This window comes from Maylandia zebra, linkage group LG15 (assembly GCF_041146795.1).
Source record: "Maylandia zebra isolate NMK-2024a linkage group LG15, Mzebra_GT3a, whole genome shotgun sequence".
Taxonomy (NCBI): Eukaryota; Metazoa; Chordata; class Actinopteri; order Cichliformes; family Cichlidae; genus Maylandia; species Maylandia zebra.
The window spans coordinates 34,514,456-34,537,464 of record NC_135181.1 but is presented as its reverse complement, the minus strand read 5'-3'; the positions used below and the strand labels follow the sequence as shown (position 1 = coordinate 34,537,464).

Sequence of the window (23,009 nt, the reverse complement as noted above, 5' to 3'; positions counted from 1 at the left end):
AAGTGTGACTAACTGTTACTAGTGCAGCTTAAATGTTGCAGTATTAAGGGTTGAGACTGAATGTTCCTCTTTGTGTAGCCATGTCTAATGTTATCAGTGCTCTGAAGTGACTTACTAAGTAACAAATATAGTAGCAGAGTGGAAAACTATTACTGGACAGCTTTTTATTTCATGATTTTAAGTAATCGGTGCCACAAACAGGATACCAGAAAAGCCAAACCAGCTGCCAAACATGGTAGTGGAGGGGTGATGATTTAGACTTGCAGCCAGAGGACCTGGGCACCGTGCAGTCACCGAGTCAACCATCAACGCCTCTGTAATTGGCCTCACATTTCTCTAGAAACGAATGTGAGGCCATCTGTCTAGTAATTAAAGCTTTGCCGAATTTGGGTTATACAACAAGCAAGTCACCAAACAAAAAAACAGAATGGTTGGAAAAAGAAAATAATCAATGTCAAATCTGCAAAGTCAAATCACTTCTTTTTTTTTTGGCCCTCACAAAAATGTGAGCAAAGCAGTTCGCACTGAACTCTGAGGTCTAAAGGTTTTTATTAAAGGAGTTCCTGCTCTCTGAATGCTTGTGTAAAATCAGTGCCTCACATTTTTCTGTCTTTGGGGACATTATGATGGAACATTTATGGATAAAAATTGTTAGTGTTTCTTTAGCCTCAGTGAAAAAAGTATAAGCGACTTGTCAGAATATTATTAGAATAGGAATGAAACCAGTAAATCCAGTGTGTACATGGACTAATGTGATATTTCCTTACTTGTTTTTTGATTGAATCCACTTTTGGGTACTATCATTTCTATCAGAAGTCAGTGATAGTCCTTATATCTGTTGCTGCAGCCATCCTGGACCTGAAGGACAGAAATCTGCTCGCTTGCTGGTGCTGCTATTGTCTATTGTCTCTTGTACTTCAGCATTTGTGCTGAAACACTAAGAACTATTGTTTGTATGCAAATGTTGAGTAATGCCAAGCAAATCCTGCAGGAACAATTCTTCATATAGTCATTGCTGACCTATATACATGCGTGTTTCTCCTGCTTGGAGAAGGACCAAAGCCTACTCACGTTGCACATTATCCTCATTATTGTTGCTATATAATTGACTTTCCATGAGAATGGCTCATTGGCTACACTGACTTTGTGCAAACTCTATTAGCTGTGTAGTGTTGCGTGAATTCTCCAAAGATCCTGTGTAGTCGCTTATTGTCCAGCCCACAGCGAGTCTATGTCATTGCCTTCAAAGAGGCCGGGACGCTAATTGCACCGCTAGTACATAGCAAATCTTCAGCTTCATTTGCATCAATAGCCTCATTACACCAGGAAGGCATAAATGACCTGAAGGTCTGTGAGAAACACAAGCACATTTAGAGATTGGAGTATTTTAGTTGATGATTTGCATCCTGACAGTTTTACATCAAAGAATAATGATACTGAGTCACTGTTTTTGGTGGATACAGGTCGAATAGTCTTAGATTAGTGAGCTAAAAACTGTTGTACAATTTGCAATTTTCTCTATGGCTCAAAAAGATCAGAAAAGAACTCAGACTACAGTTGTCTTTCCAGAAAAAGCAAAAAACAAACACTTATTAACAGAATTGCCTTATTTTGTCTGTAATTATTCCATCCAACATTAATCTATACAGCGACTGCCAGCTAAAAAGAACCTGCTCCAACCAAAATTAGCTTCACCCAAGTTTCAGGAAGACTCAAAAGCACCGCCTCTGTTAGAATTTCAAGCCAGCTGCTCATTAAAATTGAGTGAAAAAGGTAGAATTATATTCTATAAGGTTGCATCCTGGTAATTTGATAGAAACATTTGATATTACTTGAGTGAGATCCTGATCCGTTCACTTCAGTTCATTTAAGAGAGTTTTGAGGGTTATGGGTGTTACTGCTGACTCCTGCTGTTGATACCTATGATGTAAATAAAATGCTTCGAGTGAGTATTTCACAAGGTTTCTGTGCTTTGTTTATATTGTTTTCTTCCTGTGTTATTATCCTAAAAAGTAAAAACAAAAGAAAACAAACCAAAAAAATAAATAAATAAAATGTAGAGCAAGTTTAACTGCGAATGAAATTAGTGACAGGAAGACTGAAGTGTCAAAACTGTCAGGTCAGATATCCATGTGGATATCTCAGAAACTGTGCAAATACAGCCACAGCTAGTTTGAGTGAAAAATATAAATATGTATCTTACTACACACAGACCCTGTGTTCCACTTAAAGTGATGGTCCAACATTGCTCTGTGATGCTCCAAAGATCACTCCTCTTTATATTCAGAGCCCCTAAAGAGTTTCTCCTCTGTGAAAACTGGCTCAGCCGAGAGCGTCACATGCAGACAGATTTAAGTCTCCTGAGAAATCAGGCATGTAACGGCTGACCTCAGGCAAGCCTCTCTGTCTGTGATAGAGCTGAGTGACAAGTAAAGAGTTCAGGCTGAAGGTGATACATTTACCTCCCGGTAGAAGTGACGTGTTGTTACAAAATGATTGATTGCACTATACATAAACAAATTAGGCGCACTCGAGCAAATATGCATAAGTGCCGAAACATTTTTCATTTAATTTGATGGTCCATATGCTAAATGCTGTATTGCTCATAAAATAAATAACATTTTGTATTCTTCTTCCTCTCATGCCATTTCTCTTACTGTATAAATATATTTTAAGAAAATGTAGATAACTGCAAATTTATTTCTGTCAACATGTTGGTAAATATAAACTCCTGCTGGCCTTAAGCAACAAAGCATGTGGCTTACAGATAACACTTCAAACATGAAGAAGCTAGAGATTGCAGGCAGATTTGGACAATAAATAATTCTTAAATTCTCCAGTTATGAACAGATGTGTTGACAGCTTCATAGATTGTTTTCTTCAGAATTCAGACATCAAATATAATCATGACCTTATTAAACTTGTCATTTTTGTAAAAAAAAAAAAAAAATGTTTTAATGTGATATGTAGAAATGTCGTTTGAACATGCTCAAGTTGTTTACGGAGTCCCTTTAATCGTAAGTGTACGTGCCACTGTGCTTTTTAATGAACGTGACACCAAACAGTCATAAGTTAATTTTTTCCTGTCTTTTCCTTTAAAGAGAGCAGCCCATCTTCAGTGCCAGAGCTCATGTCTTCCAGATCGACCCGGCCACCAAACGCAACTGGCTGCCGGCCAGCAAACATGCTGTCACTGTGTCCTTCTTTTATGATGCCACCCGGAATGTGTACCGGATCATCAGTGTGGGTGGAACTAAGGTAGGAGCCCAAGACTCTTAAATCCAGTCAGAGAGTACACATGTATTCAGATCTGTGCCTGTTCACATCACTGAAACACAGATCTGGAATAGTTTTAGGAATGCCAGGACAGATTTGACCACAGCTCTACTGCATAAGGCAAAGCTGCACGGGGGCTGTAAGAATCCTGTACGGGCCGAGTGGTGTCAAACACAGATGCATGAATGGGTTTTATTATAGACTGTATGTAAACAATGGAGGTAGCTGCTGTCATATCATGCAGTGCTTTGCGGACTTTTCAGCTGCTAGCCTTTAGCTGCATCCATAGACTCTACGGATGCTCCGGTACCTGCTTTGCTAAATCTAATAAGACTAAAAAATAAAATTTCAACACAGACTTTTTAAATGTGCTGTATTTTATGCATTAAAAAAACTTCAAAAGGCAACAATACCACAAACACAGAGGTAAAGCATAGCTTGGCAACTAATAGTTTAATAAGGCACAACTGGTGAAAGAGGACCGCCAGTAGTTAGAAAGGAGAAAGTCCTTATATAGACTATTTTTACATACACGCCAATGTAATTTGGATATTTTACAGGAATCTATGCAGTTGATGTATTTTTGGCCATTAGAGGAACTGCAGTTTTTTGCCATATTTTATTTTTAATCCTCTGAAATTGCTGCTTGCTTTTATAATTCCTCATCGGGTCACTTTTGAGTCATTCACGTGTTACCACAAACTCTGGAGTTGAGGCACATTAGACAATGAATCGTCCTCAGGTTTTTACGATGAAAGCAAACCACTTTCCAAACAAACTTTCTCAATTCTTTTAGCATCCATGAATTTTATGAACATTTGTTTCTGCATTTATTGAAAACATTTCTATTAAATACAGGAAGCCTGACGTGTGGGACTGTGTGAATTAGCATTTTTAGGGTTGTCTCTATCACACCTCCCCTCACATACTGTATGTTTTCCTACACATTTTGCAACAGTGGCCCTCAGACCAGCTCTTATAAAAAGCAGCTAAAACTCACCACTTTTGTTGTGAAGCACTTTGTGATACTTCTCTTCAAAGGTGCTGTATAAATATAATTTTACTTTACTTTTATCTTAATTGCAGTTTCCTCATCTGGTACTAGTATAGCACTGATGTAGAGACACTGTTTGTGGAGTATTATATTCTCCTCTCCTGCATTTTATTTAGCAAATGAGATTCTTTGAAGCACTGGAAGAAGATCTGTTTGCTTTGTGGCTGTTTTGGGTAGGATTGCATTACTCAAACACACCCATCGTCAGCAGAAAATCTCTAACGCACCCACATTGGTAACGCAGCCTCCACAGCAGTGCTGAAGCACCTGGGAGTCCCTAACAGGATATCTTGTTAGTGAAAGAAATTCAGAGAAAACGCTGCACTTTGTTGTTTTTCAGCCAGTTGTGCCAATTTGCCACCCTGAGACTGGAGGCTTTTGGAGAAGAGAATAAAGAACTCATTTGGCAACAAATTCACCTCATCAGACTGCTCACTCGAGAATATTACAGAAGAGACACAACAGAACGAGCTTTTTCACGTAGCTCGCTTTCCGTGGCCTGGTTATAGGTTGTTTTTGTCTCTGATTGCAACTGTATGTGACACAAATTTATTTTTAATGTCAGGGATTATAGTCACATGATTCGTTTGGTGATGCTGTGATTGTTGCTCACACACTGCCCAGTTTGCTGTGATGAGCTACAGTGAATAGATGCTCTCTTTTCGCTCAGTTTGTACAAATGAAAAATCGTTTTTTGTTGGCAGTAATTATTAATGTCCTTCTTCTGTTTGATTTGTATATCATCATTTATCCCCGAAAGGGATCTTGGAAAACAGACTTTTGAAATAACTTGACGAGTGCCAAACATCTCACTAGTTAATTATGATGGTGAAGATCATCCCCCCTGACCTTGATTGGTTTATTAGAAAAACCCAAATACTTCATATCTCAGATTTATGTTTATCTGTAAGTCCTCTGTATGCTTTATAGATGTAGTCTGCATGTGCTCCAGTCTACATATCAAATACAACATATTTAACATCTTTTTTTGTGCCTCTTTCTTATTTATGTCCTACATTTCTGGCAGCATTGCTTCATTTATCACAAAAAATAGCCCACTTTTCCTTCAGGGATCTTTCTGCGCTTTATTCATGTGATTTATTGTTTTTACTCTCTGTGGCGCCAGGCCATCATCAACAGCACCGTCACCCCCAACATGACTTTCACCAAAACCTCCCAAAAGTTTGGCCAGTGGGCAGACAGCCGGGCCAACACAGTTTACGGTCTAGGCTTCTCCACAGAACAGCAGCTGCAGCAGGTGAGCACAACACACACACACACACACACACACACACACACACACACACACACACACACACACACACACACACACACACACACACACACACACACACACACACACACACACTTCAGAGCGTCGCTAATTTATTAGATGTCGCAAACAAAGAGGAGATTTAAGAAAGAGGACTGTGAAGCAGTAGAGGTCACTCCTGTGATGATCAAGGGCAGCGTTTTCTCTTTGGTTTTGAACATCTTTCAGATTATATTTAAAATGCATCCACAACACACGTGTGCATTTTCATTTTACCGCAGTGTTTCCTTTGGTGACGTTCATTCATCTTCAAGATTTCTCTGTTTACCTGAAATGAATTAAAGGGAGTTTAATTTACTAGATTTAGCACTGTAGATAATTTATTGCGAGATCAGAGAAACTTTAGTGCCAGAACATAAATTGATCGGACACTCTAGATATTCTCCAGGAGGAAACTTTGTGACGTTTTCAAACCGAGTGTAATTTCTGTCTTTTCTCTTCCTCAATCTGCAGTTTGCTGAGCAGTTTAAGGAGGTGAAGGAGGCAGCCCGTCTAGCCAGAGAGAAATCCCAGGAGAGGTTTGAGCTGGCCAACCCTGCACTCAACATCGCAGCTCCACAGGTAAAGCGATGCTGCACTTGCTTAAATCTCTAAAAAAGACAGGTTATCCTCTTACTCTGGTTGATTGGAGCATCCTAGAGGGAGAAAATCAAAACTCCGTATCTCACAAGAATCAAAGTGAAAGCAGCTAAAAATCATAACAGATCTGAGAATTGCCATCAAAGACATATCAGCGTTCAGCTATACGACGAGGGAGGGATGCACGCAGTCTTGCCAAACAAAACACAAATCGCTGCTTAAAAGGTTTTCTACTTGCTGGTGTGGAGATCTCACTATGTAACAATAGTGTGCGTGGTTTTACTTCAACTAATAAATCATTACAATAAAATGAGGAAAATGTGATATAATTTGTTTTCTTCATCATATTTATGAGCTGTTGGTAGCAATTTTAAACCATTAAACACACATCTATAAGAATCTCTGAGAGAACATTAAACCATGGACAGCAGGTTCAAGTAGTAGACTTACTGTGTGTCTTTTAAACAGACTTGATGGTCTCCGTGGCCTTTGCCCCAATATGACAGCAGAACGCTAATATCCCGACAAACTCTATGCCTTTGTTTCTATTTTAAACATATACAGAATCACGAGGGATTATATGATCCCCATCTGGCTGCTCCATTATTCTCTCGCCGGCTAACTCCATTAAAAGATTTCATGCATGAAAAATGGAGGCAAAAAGAAATGCGAGCGCTGAAGGTGTTCAGAGGGGCAGTAATGGCTGGGACTCAAAGAAAGGAAGAAGAATGACAGATCCGAAGTACGGAGGATAAAGAAGGGTGGATGGAGGTGGGAGCTCAATCATCTATAATTGAAGAGAATCTGGCTGCTGCTGACAGGACAATGGGCAGCTTTTGTCCTGCCACAGTAGGCAGTTTCTTGGTGAACTCGATAAGTCAGGGGTTCAGGTGGAGAAGTGAAAGTTTGTCAGTGGTGGAAATTTTATGTCCGTCATCTCACAAAAGCTGCTGCATTGTGACATTGTGTGCTAAAGCCTAAGGCACAGAGTGGTATTTATAGAAGTTGTGATTTATTAGTTGCTGTTTTCTTTTTCAAATGGAGGAAACAGTATCTCTTGCAAACATTTGGAAGTCTCAGAGTTGCTCTGCCAGCCTTTGTACATTGCTTATTTCTGCCAAGTGTTAGAGTTGAGAGCGGCTTTGGATGTTGTAGCAATGCAGATTCAAAACGGAGTAAAGTGCTTGTTTATGCTTTTGTGGGTGTGCACTGAGCGTAAGTCTTAACAAAGAGCCACTCGGCAGCTACGGGAGATTGCAGAGTCACGCTGCCAACCACAACCTCACCACTGAGACTCTCAGATAAGAGCTGATAGTGTGTCGAGGCTGAGAGAAAACACTCCTGGATACAGCAAAGCAGAGCATTAATTCCTGGAAAGAGCTGGATTTTATCAAAGTATGTGACAGTTAATGGTAAACCTTTGTTAAATTTGTGTGCTGGTACCTAATAGACCTGCACACAAGCTGATGTGAAGGGTCTGTTCTGAAACCAGGTGAACGGGTTTGTGATGTTTGCTGAGGTTAAAATCTCCACTGTCACAAATCTGCCAAGATTACGGTGATAAGTTCTGCTGCAGACCCAATCTGCTCTTTAGGAGGTTATAGTCACAGTTTTTGATAGAAATGTTTGGAGTGCCACAGTCTTACGCCACTTCCCCGTCCACTTTATCAGGTACACCTCGCTACTGTTGTGTTGGGCAATCGTGGCTCAAGAGTTGGCAGTTTGTCTTGTAATCGGAAGGTTGCCGGTTCGAGCCCCGTGAATGTGTGTGTGAATGGGTGGATGACTGAATGTAGTGTAAAGTGCTTTGGGGTCCATAGGGACTGAGTAAAGCGCTATACAAATACAGGCCATTTACCATTTTTGCCTTCATTCTTTCTTGGATAGATTCGGCAAGGCGGTGGAAACATTCCTCAGAGATTTTGGTCAAGACTGTGGCATTTAAACGATGCTGAGTTGGAACCTAGGAGTCCAAAGTGTGCCAGGAAAATATTCCCACCACCAGCCTCCTGAAACATTGATACAAGACGGGATGGATTCACGGTTAGGTGCTTTTTAGGCCAAATTTGGACCATTCTCCTCTGACCTCTGACAGCAACAGAAAGGCATTTTCACCCAGAGATCTGCTTCTCACTGGTTGTTTTCCCTTTTCAGACTATCCTCTGTAAACCCCACAGATGGCTGAGTGGGAAAATTCCCAGTAGATCAACAGTTTCTGAAATATTCAGACCAGGCTGTGTAGCACCAACAGCCACGCAATCTTCAAAGTCACCAAAATCATTCATCCTCTGATTCTCTGTTTGAACTTCAACAGGTTGTCTTGACCATATCTACCTGCCTTTGCAACATGTAATTGGCTGATTAGATAGTTAGGCTAATAAGCAGTTGAGCCATACCTAATAAAGTGGCCAGTGAGTGTACATTCACATCTGAGGAAATACATTGCCTAAATATGTTCATAGTATATTTATGCTTGGTCCTGATTTGCTGCAAAATAAATCGCAGCAAATACCCATAGTCTGTTTGTAATTGATGAGACTATGGGTATTTATCAGAGGGAATATTCAGTAGGTGAGTGCAATTAAAATAAATTTGACTTTGATTAAAGTAATTTCCACATTTCCTTCATTAAGGGACATCTCGATGAACAACTCCAGTGTCAGCACACTTGCTATATTATCTAAAATCCCAAACAGAATACTTCCTAGTGCTACATGTGTCATCAGTCTCTCAGTCAACGTCTAAAAATTGAGGTAATATATTTTTTGTCATTAATTTAAGTCTAATAAACCCGTGTTCAGCATCTGTACAGATGATCTGCTCAGCTGGGAAACAGTAGCAGTAACACTTGTGGTGCACAAACATAGAGCATGAAATACAACAGTCCTGGGAGTGAATCCTATGTTATGTAGAAAGATGTTTCGGCATGTTGCTGGACTTTCGCCATTTGAAATGATCATGTTACAGAGCTTATAACTACTTCTGTTGTCATCTCCTTTTTTATGGCAACACTAGTTCTAACACATGTTTGACGTTGTTGCTTTGCAGTCGGTGTGCACTGTCAGCACATGCAGGCGTTAGCAGAGGAATTGATAAGTTCAGACACATATGATGCTTTGCAAAATTTGGACCTTGTTCCCAAGTGTTGTCTGCATCTGTGAACGCCACCACAGTTTCTCTCAATCCAGCTAAAGCATGGCTATTTCAAACTAACTTAACGTATCACAGAAAACACCAAAAATTTACAATTACTGTTGCTACGGTGTCCCTATTAGCTATTTTGAAAGCTTAAAGTTTGATCTTTAAAACCATGAACATATCTTTATACATATGATTTCCTGATTAATTTTGAAATGCGTTCCCAAAGTGTTCCCAAATTCGAAAAATCCAGAAAAGAAGTAAATAAAACACATTTTCATTTGCAGTAAGGACACTGGGCATAGAGATATGATTTTAAGCTCTCAGTCAGTTGGTGTAATGTGAAAGGCCTGCATCACTGGGAGGTCAGAGGTCAGGGTTAGTAACATAATAACGAGCAGATGTGTTACTTGCAGTCGCCATGGCAACAAGAGACCTGTTTTGTTGGCTGGTTGATTTTGAAAAAGAAAAAGACTTCTCTCAGCACATGAATATGTCTCAATAAGCCAACCACAGACACACACAGAGAAATGTCACCCGGTTAGAACTGCAAGGTCAGAGGCAGGCGAACAAGCTGGACTGATTTCTCAATAAGACAGCAGTCATTGATTTTGTGGCAGGCTGTAAACGCAGAGGCGCTGTGGCTATTATCACGTCGTCTCTCTTCTGGCTCACCGCAGCGCATACTGCTGACTGTCTGCGGCGGTATAATGTGGAAATAATACCCAATCGACGTTGTTATAGGCTGCGAGCACACGAGGACGAGGCAGGTTTGAGCCGCTGCCAAGTATTGATGGCAGCTCCAGTGTGGCAGTAATGCCAGTCAAGAGCTCCATTAAGGCTGTTAAGCTTTTGTAAACAGTTGCCAATGTGTGAGTACTGTTTAAAGTTCTCTACAAACACATGGGCACATTCTGCCTGACAGCAACTCGCTCGGTTGTGCAGAGCGGAGTTTAAAGCGTTATGCAAGCGTTTGTTGAGAAACTTATTGCTCTTAAATTAAAAATACAAAAATACTTGAGCAAAGGCACAATAAACCGACAAACGTCTTCCTAACTTCCCCGCGTGCAGTTCTGCAGAGAAGCTGCGTTATTTTGTCTTGTTTTGTTTTCCTGCCAGTGCATCAATAGGTCTTGTATCACCTACAGTTGGTCAGTAAAAGCCCTGTGGTATTGCAGAGCTGTATCTTTGCAGCCTCAGGCTCTACCGAGCACATATTCTACGTGTGTGTGTGGATAGCAGCAGGGGATCTGCATGCAGCGGAGCTCCAGCTTTCTGGCTTATTTGCAGAGCTTAAAGATGAGATGGAAGAGGAGACGGCGAAGCCGGCGAGATAAAATAAATGAACAATGATAAACAGACAGAGCTGTAACTGGGATAATAGTTTTAAGGAACTGAGAAATAATTAGGAAGAATATTTCATTGTATTTAAGGGTTTTAATACTCAGTGAGAATAAAACCCCAACCCAGATAAACTCCTGTATTTTATTGGCATTAATTAGCTTCTAGAAGGATTTTCTTTTCTTATTACAATAATATCCAGTTTGAAATGAGTTGAAACACGACTGCACAGTAAATGTATGTCAGAAACAGTCCATATGTATTCGTGTTTCTCTCAGCGTGATCACAGCAGGCTACAGAAGCTGTTACCATCCTCTGATGGCCTGCAAACATTTGTTTCTTTTCCTCTTCGTCTCCTTCACTCTATGCATGTCGAGTCAGAAATGCCAGCTATCAATATTTTAAACCCCTGTCTTGACATTAAAAGCAGCTGAAAAGTGAATGCATTACTGTGTGTCGTTCAGTGGGTAAGGACAGGTGCTTCAAGGGAAACCCGTGCAGGTACCTTCAGATGCATAGAGACATGAATAAGTCAAGTGGGGAGTACAACTGAGAGAGAAAGAGAGGCATTATAGAGCTAAGGAAGCAAATTGACTGAGGCTGGGATAAATAAGTAAACAGTGTAGATGTACTTAAGACAAACAGTGGTGCGGAGCCGTCATGAGGAAAGCTCTCAGGAAAGCAATTTAATATTTACAGTTTCTGGGATTCCACCGATTATCAAGCCGGGATTCTCTCAGGACCCTGAAAAGTTTATAAGTTGCTGTTTATGTGTTTAAAAAAACAACACGCACGTGCATTATATTGTATGAGTGCCTGCTGAGCTGGGCATCACAAACTGAATGTTCTCTTTTATGATGACAGTGGAAAAATATGTGCTGCGTTTATTCTTCTTTTATATTTACTCTTAATGTTTCTTTGTTGCTAAGCTCGCCTTGCTGTTGTTTCCATGGACTGTCCGTCAGTCTGTGTGGGCGGGACTTCTGAGCGCCTCTTAATCTGTTGGTACAGTTTGTCCGTGTGTTCGTCCTTCAGCTGGAGTCAGTGCTTCTGCCAATAACCTTGTGTAACTCCACACAAACAAGTGGCATGCAATGTCTGGAAAACAGTATATGCTTAGTTAAAATAACTGTGCTTAAGCCAGATTTGAAAGCCCTTGAAAGCATCATTTACTGTGATGTGCAGATTAATTCTTGTCTCGTCCCTCGGCCGCTTGCCTGTAACCTTCAACTTTCCCTCCGCATCTGCGAGCTGCACTTACAAGTTCTCTTGCTGGGTAGCACCAGTTTCCTACTACTGTGAAGGCTGTTTTTGTTAAAAGGAGACCAAAGTCACTTGTAAATGTCGAAGAAATTGTTTCACTGTGACACGCAGAGGAAATCCACAAGCAAAAAAAAAGATCCCTCGCCATGCCTCTGATAACTGCCTTTGCCTTCACTTTAAGAGGGTTTTTTTTTATCATATAATAACATTTTTTCTCTCTCCTCTTCTTTCTCTTTTGCTGATGCATCGTGGGACGCACGCTCATCCATCTCAGCTTTCACAGGTGCGTGAAAACACAAGCACCAACCTACAACAAACACAGCAAAGATGACTGTTTTGTCGATGGAACTGCTGCTCGTAGACTTGGTGTTGCACGGACACTCGCGCTCAATAATTTATCTGGAGTCTGATCAAAGTCGACTTGAGAGCAAATTAAAGTTTCAGAACAAACCGAGCGTTTGCCGCGAAAGGGAAAACGATCTTTAAGTATGGCTACAACAACAACAACAACAAAGAGTGTAATCGACTCTGTATTTTTTCTTTTAATTTAAGTATTACAGAAAACTGAATTCATCACGCCTCCCCCATCATCAGGGGAAACATTTCATTGATTTCTTTTTTCTCCCCAACATCTCCTGAAAACAAATGCACAAATACATCCTTTAAAAACTGGAAGTTGTTTGAACTCTGGCTAATTAGTCCGTGTTCTTAGCGTCTCTGTTTTGTTTCCACTCAGTCTGTTAGCAAACAACACACCAAATTTAAAAAAAGGGGGAACCTGCTGTAAATGTGCAATCCCATTTATGACTTAAACATGATCTGTGCTATGAATTATTCAGCAATACACATAGTCGATTCGTTGGCTTTGGGGGTCCGGACTGGAGTTGTTTTAGCTTTGATTTTCCTCCTCTCTCATTCCTTCCTTTGGACACAGAGCTCATCCACATTGAGTCAGCTGTGTGTTTTATTTCCATATCCATCCATAAGCATAGACTCGGAGCTGCTGAGCTGTAGATAATAAACCGTTGTCCTCAGGGGAACAGAGTCAGGCTCACTCAAATTAATAATACAAGCTCTTTCTACAGTAAGTGCAGGGTTGCGATACTCCAGTGAGAGACTGGGCCATTGACTAATTCAGGTTTGGGTTTCCATGAAGAAGAAGAAAGAAAGAGGGCGACGGGTGGTATAGAAATGTGCCTGAGCTAATTCATCTGCATGCTTTTAAAAAGCAAGTGGAGCTGCCTTTTAGCCCACAGCCTCAGATTAACCAGAGTGGTTCCCAAAAATGTGTGACAGGAAGCATGAACCGTTTTCTGGGCAGCAGGGAATGTAAATATCAAAGCAGATTGGTTAGACGAGCCAAGTATAATGTCAGATTTTAGGTCTCTTTTTATGTTGCTCAGTTTGATTAAGCTAAATACTTGGGCTAAAATATGGGTATGGTGTTCAGCTTAACAAATATCTCAAATATTTGTGCTCAGATAATGTGTAAAGAAGCGGTGGGTTAATTTTATGAAGGCTCTTGTTATTTCAATAATTCATCTGTTATTTAGTTTTCAGAAAAAAACAAATAGTTTACATTGATGTCTTGGTATATTTCTGTAGCCTCCTATGAATAATTCCATCTTAAATTTAGTCCCTTGCTAACATCAAAGGAGGTTTGGAGGTCAGTTACTGGGTTTACAGTCCATTCTTCAATAATAACACTTAAGGTTGATTGAGGAACTTCTAGCATTTAGGAAACTCTTTAAAATGACCTGTTCTTTCATAAATGTTTGTTTTTTGCTTGATTTTATACGCCTTTGGCAATGGGGCTGAAAACACTTGATTCAAAGACAAAGAGACTGTGTGGATGATTATTTTTGGTTCATCCAGTGAATATTTATTCAAAAAAGGCAGTGACTAAAAATTAGGCTTGGCTTTCATATTTAAGGTGATAAATCTTATATATTTGACAGAATAAAAGTCTGAACATGAAATATTCCATGACATCTGCTGAGGAGGATCATGTGATGTGGAAGACAGCTGTTGAACAGCTGTTGGTGTTTGAAGTTGATTTTTATGTCTGTTATTTACTTTTATTATGACACAAGCTAGTCTGAAATTAACAGTTAATTTTCCCTAAACCCTAAACCAGCTTCCAAAATGAACGTTGAATCCCTCCAGTATGTAACCTGTGCTACCAGTTCGCCTCTTACCAGATGTGCGGTATGTGTCATTTCTCAACCAATGCACACACGGTGACACGATGCACATACTTTTTCTGTACACACACGGAAAGATGAGCCCTTGGAAGGAGCAGCTGTATCTTAGTCACTTCTTGTTGAATCAGAGTCCAATCAGATCTGTGATGCTGTATAAAAGCAGCTGGGCTCCACACATGGCTGCTCGCTTTGTGTAGAGCCTGTTTACAGAAGCCCAGATGGGACATATCAAGCACCGGTATGTTGAGCTCTGTCCTGTGTTGTTGCTACTGTGTTTGGTCTGTTGTGTCCCGATGACAGGTTTGGGTATAGGGATGTTAACGGAGGGGCCACCAGTTTAAACCTATGCTTTGAAGAAAGAGCAACAGAAATGTAGAATTATTGGCCTGCATTTGGCCATGCTGGTCTATCAAAGCATTCACTGTCATTTCTACCACACACTCAATATAACAATGCAGAATACTGGAAATGTACCCTGTTGAAGTGCTCTTGCCACTTAATCGTGCACTTTCTGCTTGAGCACTCTTGTTGTCTGATATGAAAACTGCAGCGCAGCTCCTGAGGATTTACGGCGTAATCGCAAACAAGGAAGAATCCCCTTTTTCCAATAACGCTTCCATGAAAGGTCCTGGTTTATCTAGCCTTTTTTCTTGTACTACACGAAACTGATGGTTTGACATCATGTCATCTCTTCAGTGTTCAGATCCTGTTTGTATTGTTATCCCCGTTGGTCCGTGCGCTGTCTGTTTTAGGAGCTGTCGGAGGACCGCCATTCACCGCCGCTGCTGACAGTCAACGGGCCCGGGGAGGAAAAGCTGTTTCGCAGCAAGAGTGCTGAAGTGGAGCTGACAGCAGAGAAAGAAAGGGTCAAGAAGATGTTGTCTGAAGGGTAATGACAGATTGTGTTTCTGCTCGAGTCACCGAAATGCTTAAAACTCCCTCAACAGATGCATATACAGACAGAAAGAAAGCCATAAAATGAAAATGTTTCAGTCTTTTCTGACATAGCAAAAATATATCATATTGCTATGTTTTTATATAAAAATAAAGCAATAAACTGTTCTAGATTATTTTATAGGTTTCAAACAGCCATGGGCTATCCCTGTCAGATGTGCATGTGGGAGTACTGAAACTTTTAGAAAGCATTCTCTTTAGCTTGCTACCTCAAGAAAACTTTTCTGTATCGCTTAGTCACAGTACAACTGTTTTCTTCACTGGAAATCCAAAAGTATCTTAAACAAATCTGTCACTCCCTCCTTTTACATACTGTACTAAGAATGGATAAAGTAATGCTTTAACTATAAGAAAACTCCCTGTTATTCACCAGTGACATCAGGTTTCTCCTCCTAAATGTATTCATATGCATGTTGCCAGATTTTGATCGTATTGAAGTACTGGATTATCTTTTGATTAAGCTCATCACTTGGATCCTCCATCTTTTGTTTCACGTACCCACTCGTACAATGCAGTGTCTAACCCCCAGCTTGGCTGCACGAGCATATGTAAGAACTCAAAGCACTGAGTAAAAAGTCCCCTGTATCCTGTCTGAGGCGGACTTACGAGCCATTAAATTGCAAAGCCTTTATAGAGTGCACGCCATTGTTAAGGCGTCACACTTCTCTGCTTTTTGCATTCAAAGAAACTGAACGCATGACTTCTTTGGCGCGTAGTGATGGTATCGTGGATGTATTCCACAGATGAGGAAAACCGTTAGTCATCCTGGAGGCAGAAGTGGCGCTCACTCTGCATCTGTATGCTCTCTTTTCAGATTAACATCATTAGTGAACATGCAGTGGAAACCGGAATGAATTGTGCCTTTTTAGTTCATATTTCACTTAACGTTCAGGTGATTTCTGCACTGTGGCATCGAGCTGCATCATGGGAAACGAGCACCGCTATGGCCAGCTTTCCTCGCTTTACTCCTGAGTGGCTGGAATCAGGTGTGTTTAGCCAATCAGAAGTTAAATGGGTCAAGCAGGTCAAGCAAATATGTGATTTTTATTTATTTTTTATTTATGTAATCCAAAATCACAGATGCCTCAAAGTGTTTACAATAAGAACACATAATTTTAAAATGAAACATGAGACTGAGTGCTAGCACAGTAGCAAGTGATGATATATATATATATAGTTCTGCGTGTGGGTACCACACATCTGGAATATTTCGTTTTGATTTATTCTAGGAACTAAAAATCAAGAAATACAGTTTTTATTTATGTATTTATTTTTTGAAAAGAGCGAATGGCCAAGGACTGAAAATGAACCCTCCTTACACATAAGCTCAAACATTGTAGCTAATTACCTAGAAAAGCAGCAGTGAGTCGGTCTGAGCTCTTTACAGGTGGACTCTCCCCTGGTCTGCAGTGTGGTATGTGTGCATATCTGTGCCTCTTCTGTAGCAGGCAGATTAAACACCATCACCTGAGGCCTAACCATAACGTTTGTGCTCTTTTTAATCTGTATGTGTGTCCATGACTTAAAACCACCCAGGCCTGAAAGGTGCTAAATTTTGCAGCTCGTAATCATCATCATCATCACAGCGGTCATTATTGATCCCTCAACCTTCCATCTGGGACCAGTGAAGCACTTCTCAGCTGCTTTACAGCCCATTATTCCAACAGTTTTATTTTATGATTGTTTTAGGCCAATGCAGGCCCTTCTCTCCCGTTGCTATGGTGAGGGGTATTATGGTTGCCAGTTTTAGTCGTTATGGTGGAGACTCTGCTTCCTAAAGAGGAAGCTCTCTGCTTTATTAAATATCCCCACTGAATTATGACCTTTACCGGCACACTGAATCTTTCCCACAACTTAATAAAGCAGAACAAATTACCGCTGTTGTTTTGGGTTTTTTAGTACCCTGTGGTACAATTTCCCACTGATGAAGGTGAGTGTTGCTCTGCTCTGTTGCAGATTTGGAACAAAATGATTCTAAAAAACCCAAGAAAAATTATCATGCCATAATAATTATTTTTGCATTTCTTGGTCCACTTTAATTCCTAAAAAATATTTGCTGAAGCTTTTTAAAGGCATAATAAAAAAAAGCTCACTGTAGTAGCACTTATCCAAAAAAGATATAAAGTCATCATAACGTTCATAATTTGCAGAACTCGTCTGTCTCCTTAAATTCATTAAATGTCAATAGACTTCCTCACACAGCTACTGCAGGATAATAGAAATGTTTCACTCTATTACCTCTGTATCTTCTGCTTTCTCCTTTCCAAGGTTTCGTTCCAACAGTGTCAAACATTATCTGTTTAAAGTAGCATCATTTAACAGTTGTGATTGGTTCATTCGATTGATTTGGTTCAGGTGAACAAGGAGAATCAGAGTACCAGTTCTTCAGGAGAATTAACGAAGTCTGTGTGTGGCGAACTTGTCCTCAGGTCTATGTGTGAGATCAACTTGGAAGCTGAACTCTTCACTCTTCAAGACAGCAATGCCAAGCTGGTGGCAGCACTACAGGAAGCTAACAGCAGCGTGGAACAGTGGAAGAAGCAGCTGGCTGAATACCAGGAAGAGACCGATCGCCTCCGAGACCAGGTGACCTTATGTAGTGCACAGAGGAGTAATTACAGTAGGCTTAAGTTGAGTCTTTTTCAGTCAGTGTTTGAAGAAATTCACATTATACTTTGAAGATGACACTGAAGATGCTTTCACAGTCTTGGGAAAAACGATAGGGGCCTGATTGACTTGTTAATACAGAATTTTATTTGAAGTCACTTTATGAAACACGATAATGAGACGACCAATGAGACTTATTGATCTAAAAGAAAGTACAGTGCCATATCAAAGTCTTAAGCCACTCCTCGTTTGTTTATATTTCTCTAGGAAAATGGGAAGTAAATGCAGCAGTTCATGGAAATATGTCCAAACATACATGGAAATATAGTAAATGAGTAAATCACAACGTTAATGAGTTTGCACTTCTTAAGGAAGTCTTATCATTTCTGTAGTCTTCAGGACTAATTCTCCAGGCTTCTCGAAGGACATTCAAAGCTCTTCTTTGGATGTTGGCTGCCTCTTGCTCTGTTTCCTGTCAACATGATCCCACGCATATTCAACACAGCGTCAATACTGTTGAGATCCCGGCTCTGGGGAGGCTTTATAACTACACTAGCAGTGTGTTTGGGCTCTTTGTAGCTCTCCCCTGACCTCTTCTGTACATATTAATGATGATTTGAACCAAAGCTCTCACATTTGGATTCGTCACTCCTGTTGCCACTGATTTTTTTCAGTTCATTTCTTGTGTATTTTGGCACATCTTAGCATTTCTCCCAATTTTCCTTCCTTAAGAACAGCTTCTTCACCTTCCAATAAGACCACAGCGGACTTGTTTTTTTAGGCTGGACTGAAAAGCCAATGTCCAAAAAACTTAAACACAGTAAGTGTCCTGTTTTATGCTCCTGCACTGTATGCTACACTGTGTGATTTACAGTAAGCACTATGGGGGACTTGTAAACTGAATATGCAGCCCATTGTGCATTGTTGTTGTTGTTGATAACTGTTTAGAAATTATATTTATGGGTATGATGTTAACCTAAACTAGCACAAATGCATCTATCGAGTTTCTTCTATAAAACTTTGTTTTACTCATTTATACAAATGTGTCAGTATCACATTAAAATCCCTACAAGGCCTGCTCCAAACTGCAGATGCATTTTTCATCCAGCCCCCCCTCCCTGGGATATTTTCTGTTGACGGGCTCCCGTGATAGTCGCAGGGCCAGAATGCAGACATTTCATATTTAATTTAGGGAGAGGAAATTCTGCCCTTGGTCGAGCTTAACGACACAACTTTATTGCAACAGAATTAAATGCTGCTGCTGCAACCCAGTCTGCTCTATAACCTTTACAGTACTGCCTCTTTTCAGATTGCGTTTTTTTTATTATCTTCAATTCATCTATTTCTGAGTGCAGGTGAAAGTTACACACCTCCCCCCAAAAAACACACACACACACACACACACACACACACACACACACACACACACACACACACACACACACACACTGTAGCAAAGTCAACCAGGTGGCTGGAAGTAGAGCAGGCCTCCAGGGTTTGGTAACAGGGTGGCAGGGTTTTGTTTGTTTTTTTCCTTTTTTTTCCTGGAGGGGGGTGAGGGTAGGACACCCTATACTGCCCACCTCCTCCCCCCTCTGTGCCCCAGTTAGTGGAAGAAGATAAATCACTGCAGGAGTAGAAGGAGAGAGGATGGCTGGCTCTCTCCTCCCTCGTCCCACTCTGAGCAGCTTCAGCCATGTTTGTGTTTGTCCACCACAGAGAGGCTGACAGCAATTTGTATGCATTTAAGGATATTTGAATGGTTCTTTTTTATAGCATATTTTTCCATTTTAGTGTATTTTGTTCTTCTGCCAATCTAGTTTGAGTTTCATTGGCACATACCATATAAATATTTAACAATTAATCAAATTAACTACACTGACAAGTTTATGTCAGCGCTCTATTGCTGTTGTAAGCAGATGCGTCTCGGTTATTTAAAACAGTTCAACTTTAGTGGGAATATTACAGATACCACAGTTCTTACAGGCTTTTTCTCATGCTACACTATTTGTGTGGAGTTCAGAGAGATGGAGCTACTGCCTCTGGGGACAATGGCTGTCACTCACAGACCAGGTTAAACCAAAGCCCCCATCCCCCATCCCCAGCCTGCATTGGTTTTTGTTAAGCTCGGCTTGGCTGGAGTAGCGTACCTTGGCATCTTTAAAATGCCACTTTGAAATTACCTGTTAAAATGCAGAGGACACGCTTAAAGGAGAGAAAATGAAAAGTCGTCCATTTCTGCAGCACCGGCATTAAAATAAACCGAAAGTAGAAGATCAAGGGCTTGCTTGAATCCCACGGCTATTTCTTTTTCTCAGATTTGTTTGAGCTCTGCTCTATTATGCATCGTAAATGGGACTCTAAAGCACAAACTGGTATTATTTAGGAACTTTCACACTGAAGCCATAATTTATCAAAAATCTCAACTACATGGGGGACATCTTCCCACTTCTTATTTCCCATCAACAGTCAAACCCCAGATACATTTATTGTCATAGAACAGTAAAGAGTAAATAATCACATTTAAACAACTGGAACCAGAGATTTTCTTGCATGGTTGCACAAAATGTTAAATAAAATTACTGAGCTGATTGTTTCACTGGAAGAATTTTGTGTGATGCATTTCATTTTAAGGAATTATCAAATAGAAGCTGCAGTCTAGTCACATGTTTTAGTCCCCATTGGCACGCACTCGTTTAATTTAATACAATGCAAAGTGATTAAAATGGTCAAGTGATCTCGAGTAAAACGGTAACCTTTCGTTATTGCTCAAGTGTCTCGTTATCAAATGCTATTCCTTTAATCAAATGGGGAGCAAAATTAAATATGTTATCGTGACCTCTAGCCCTGTCACTGTTTGTGCCTCGGTCTGTCTGTTAAACTACAAAGGCCTAAAAGACGGCTGAATCTCATCGTGTTCAGACTTCAAATGCTGCACAGTTTGTCCTTGTTTCGTCAAACCGTCTGTCAAATCTTGACGGTCTTTGACTTTTTCATTAATATGCTAAACACATGGAAGTGGGTCAGATTGGGAAAATATCTTTCAAAAGGTCAAACCCCCTCGAACAGCTAAAAAAAAAGTCTCCAAGGCGAGAGGCTTCAGTGCTGTGCCCATTGGCAGCAAAGCTTTTTTCCACAGAAGCATTTTAAGTGTGTGTGTGCGTGTGCGTGTGCGTGTGCGTGTGTGTGTGTGTGTGTGTGTGTGTGTGTGTGTGTGTGTGGTGGGGAGCAGAGTCAGGAGAGAGGCAATGAATAAAGAAAATGTCCTTGATTCATTTGTAAATTGCACAGCAGTGTGGTGCATGATAATTCTTCACTAAATGGACTTTTATTAGCTGTGAAAATCACTTCACTTGCTGTTTGTCTGCACATAGATGGACAGTAAAGTGTTTGTGCATAGACCGTGGTCATGTTGGTTTCCATTAATAGCACGAATTAATTCTGTGCATTGTGAAAATTATATCACACGTTAGGATTATACTTTGGATTCTTTGGTCTTTTTGTAAGGCTGATTCTTGTTTGTCATATCTGTGTACGAGAAAGATTATGTGAAAACATAATAACATGAAAACTGGACTGATTAGCTTCAAGACTAAATTAGATTTAGCTAAAACTAAATCAGACCGTCTCAGGAAATGAGATTGAAATTGCCTGGCTTCCATACTTCTGGTTTGCTGTCGATTTTCATCAGTCAGATTCAAAACTATGCTGGTTACAAATGAGACTTCTTTTTGCACAGTTTGATACATGCTCGATTACTGTTTACAGTATAATATTTCGCATCGCACTAGTTCTGCCTGAGTTACATTAAAAGCCTGAATCTGTGATCCCATGTTCCCGTCCATGCTTCTCTTTCGATTAGTGAAGCTAAACATGGAGTGACAGTCGCCGCTTCCTATTTCTGGATTTCTCTTCCAACATTTAAAAGGCCCCCGTCTTTTTAAGGTTTGTGATATCTCTCAAAACTCACCTTGGATGGAAGCCTTTAGAAGGTGGATTTAGATGGTAGTCTTGCTTTTCTTATCTTATAATGTTGTTTTTAATGTTATTCATTGTGTGTTTGTGTGTGTTCCAGGTGGCCGAGCTTGAAGCCCAGCTGGGGCGTCCTTCTGCTGGACAGCCTGGTAAAGAGGAGCTGAGCCGGTCACTGGAGGAGTTGGAAGCCCTGCTGCGAGCCAAAGACCAGGCAAGACACCAAATTTCCTCTCAGCAATGCACACTGTCCAAATCTATTTGCCACCTTAAAGGGAAGCTCGGTGTATACCACTAGCTTAATTTACAAGAGCATACATTATGTACTGCCAGCAGTCTTTTGGATGTGTGAGCCTGAATCTTCTTCTGATATTCAATTACGCCATAAAAACTCTGAAAGAGTAAGTGTCATTTTGAATATCTGTTCTCTAAATCATCTTGAACGCGTTAAATGAAATATTTTCTTGTACTTGTGTAAAAGGTAACTACTTGATAAAATGCTGCAGAGTTCGTGCAGACAACGACAGAAGAATGTGTTCACTGGCTTTTTTCATTTGTTGTCTGCTAAGATCTGGATTCAGCTTTGAGGCTCTGTCGTGTCTGTCGCTTTGATCACGCTGAAGAGTGCTTTGATAAAATGTCACAGTCTTACGGAACACGACCGAGATGTAGATGTTCCGAACCGCCTCCTCCGTACTGAATGACAGATTTCTGATGGCATCTGTAACTTTTCTAAAACACACATCATCTTGTCAAACGGTGCATGTTTCTGTGGGTAAAGTCAATGTCCGCTAATGCACGCAGGACACGCTGAGCCAAGAAACGTTTCCTCAGGATAAATAAAAGCAAAATGCTCCTTTGAAAGCAGCCCGCTGCTCTCTGCCAGCTTCATTAACATAACCACATCTGTCCCGTCGTTTAAACACAGTCCACTTTTGGCAGCCGGATTCATGCAAGGTCACAGTGGCATGTTTCCCTCCCTCCTTCCCAAGAAGATGAAGGCGTCCCAAATCTTATCACTGACCCCCTTTATAAAATTAATGAGGAACGCTGCTTGTCCTCGGGACATTGAGGTACATGAATCGGAAAGATGGTGTTGTAATTATTTGGAGTTACTGTGTTTTCAGGAAATTCACAATCTACAGAGCAAGAAAACAGATGTTGGCGAGCTAGAAAGGGAGAGGGAGGAGGCCATGCAGAGACTCAAGGTAAGCTGCAGTTTTGTGACTGACTCATCAAATTGGACAACTTTGTCGTGCTGCACAAATAACACATTTGTGGAAAATGT

General features: G+C 40.5%; 1 protein-coding gene across 1 annotated transcript in view; it reads left to right on the top strand.

Moving 5' to 3' along the window:
• Positions 1 to 23,009, top strand: part of LOC101481103 (homer protein homolog 3) — a 53,735-nt gene that overhangs the window by 24,967 nt on the left and 5,759 nt on the right. Inside the window, exons 3-10 of the mRNA XM_004564785.4 lie at positions 3,102 to 3,258; positions 5,457 to 5,588; positions 6,117 to 6,224; positions 12,259 to 12,267; positions 14,941 to 15,077; positions 17,572 to 17,728; positions 21,825 to 21,935; positions 22,849 to 22,929. Of these exons, the coding sequence (XP_004564842.1) occupies positions 3,102 to 3,258; positions 5,457 to 5,588; positions 6,117 to 6,224; positions 12,259 to 12,267; positions 14,941 to 15,077; positions 17,572 to 17,728; positions 21,825 to 21,935; positions 22,849 to 22,929 (892 nt within the window). The remainder of the gene's footprint in view (positions 1 to 3,101; positions 3,259 to 5,456; positions 5,589 to 6,116; positions 6,225 to 12,258; positions 12,268 to 14,940; positions 15,078 to 17,571; positions 17,729 to 21,824; positions 21,936 to 22,848; positions 22,930 to 23,009) is intronic.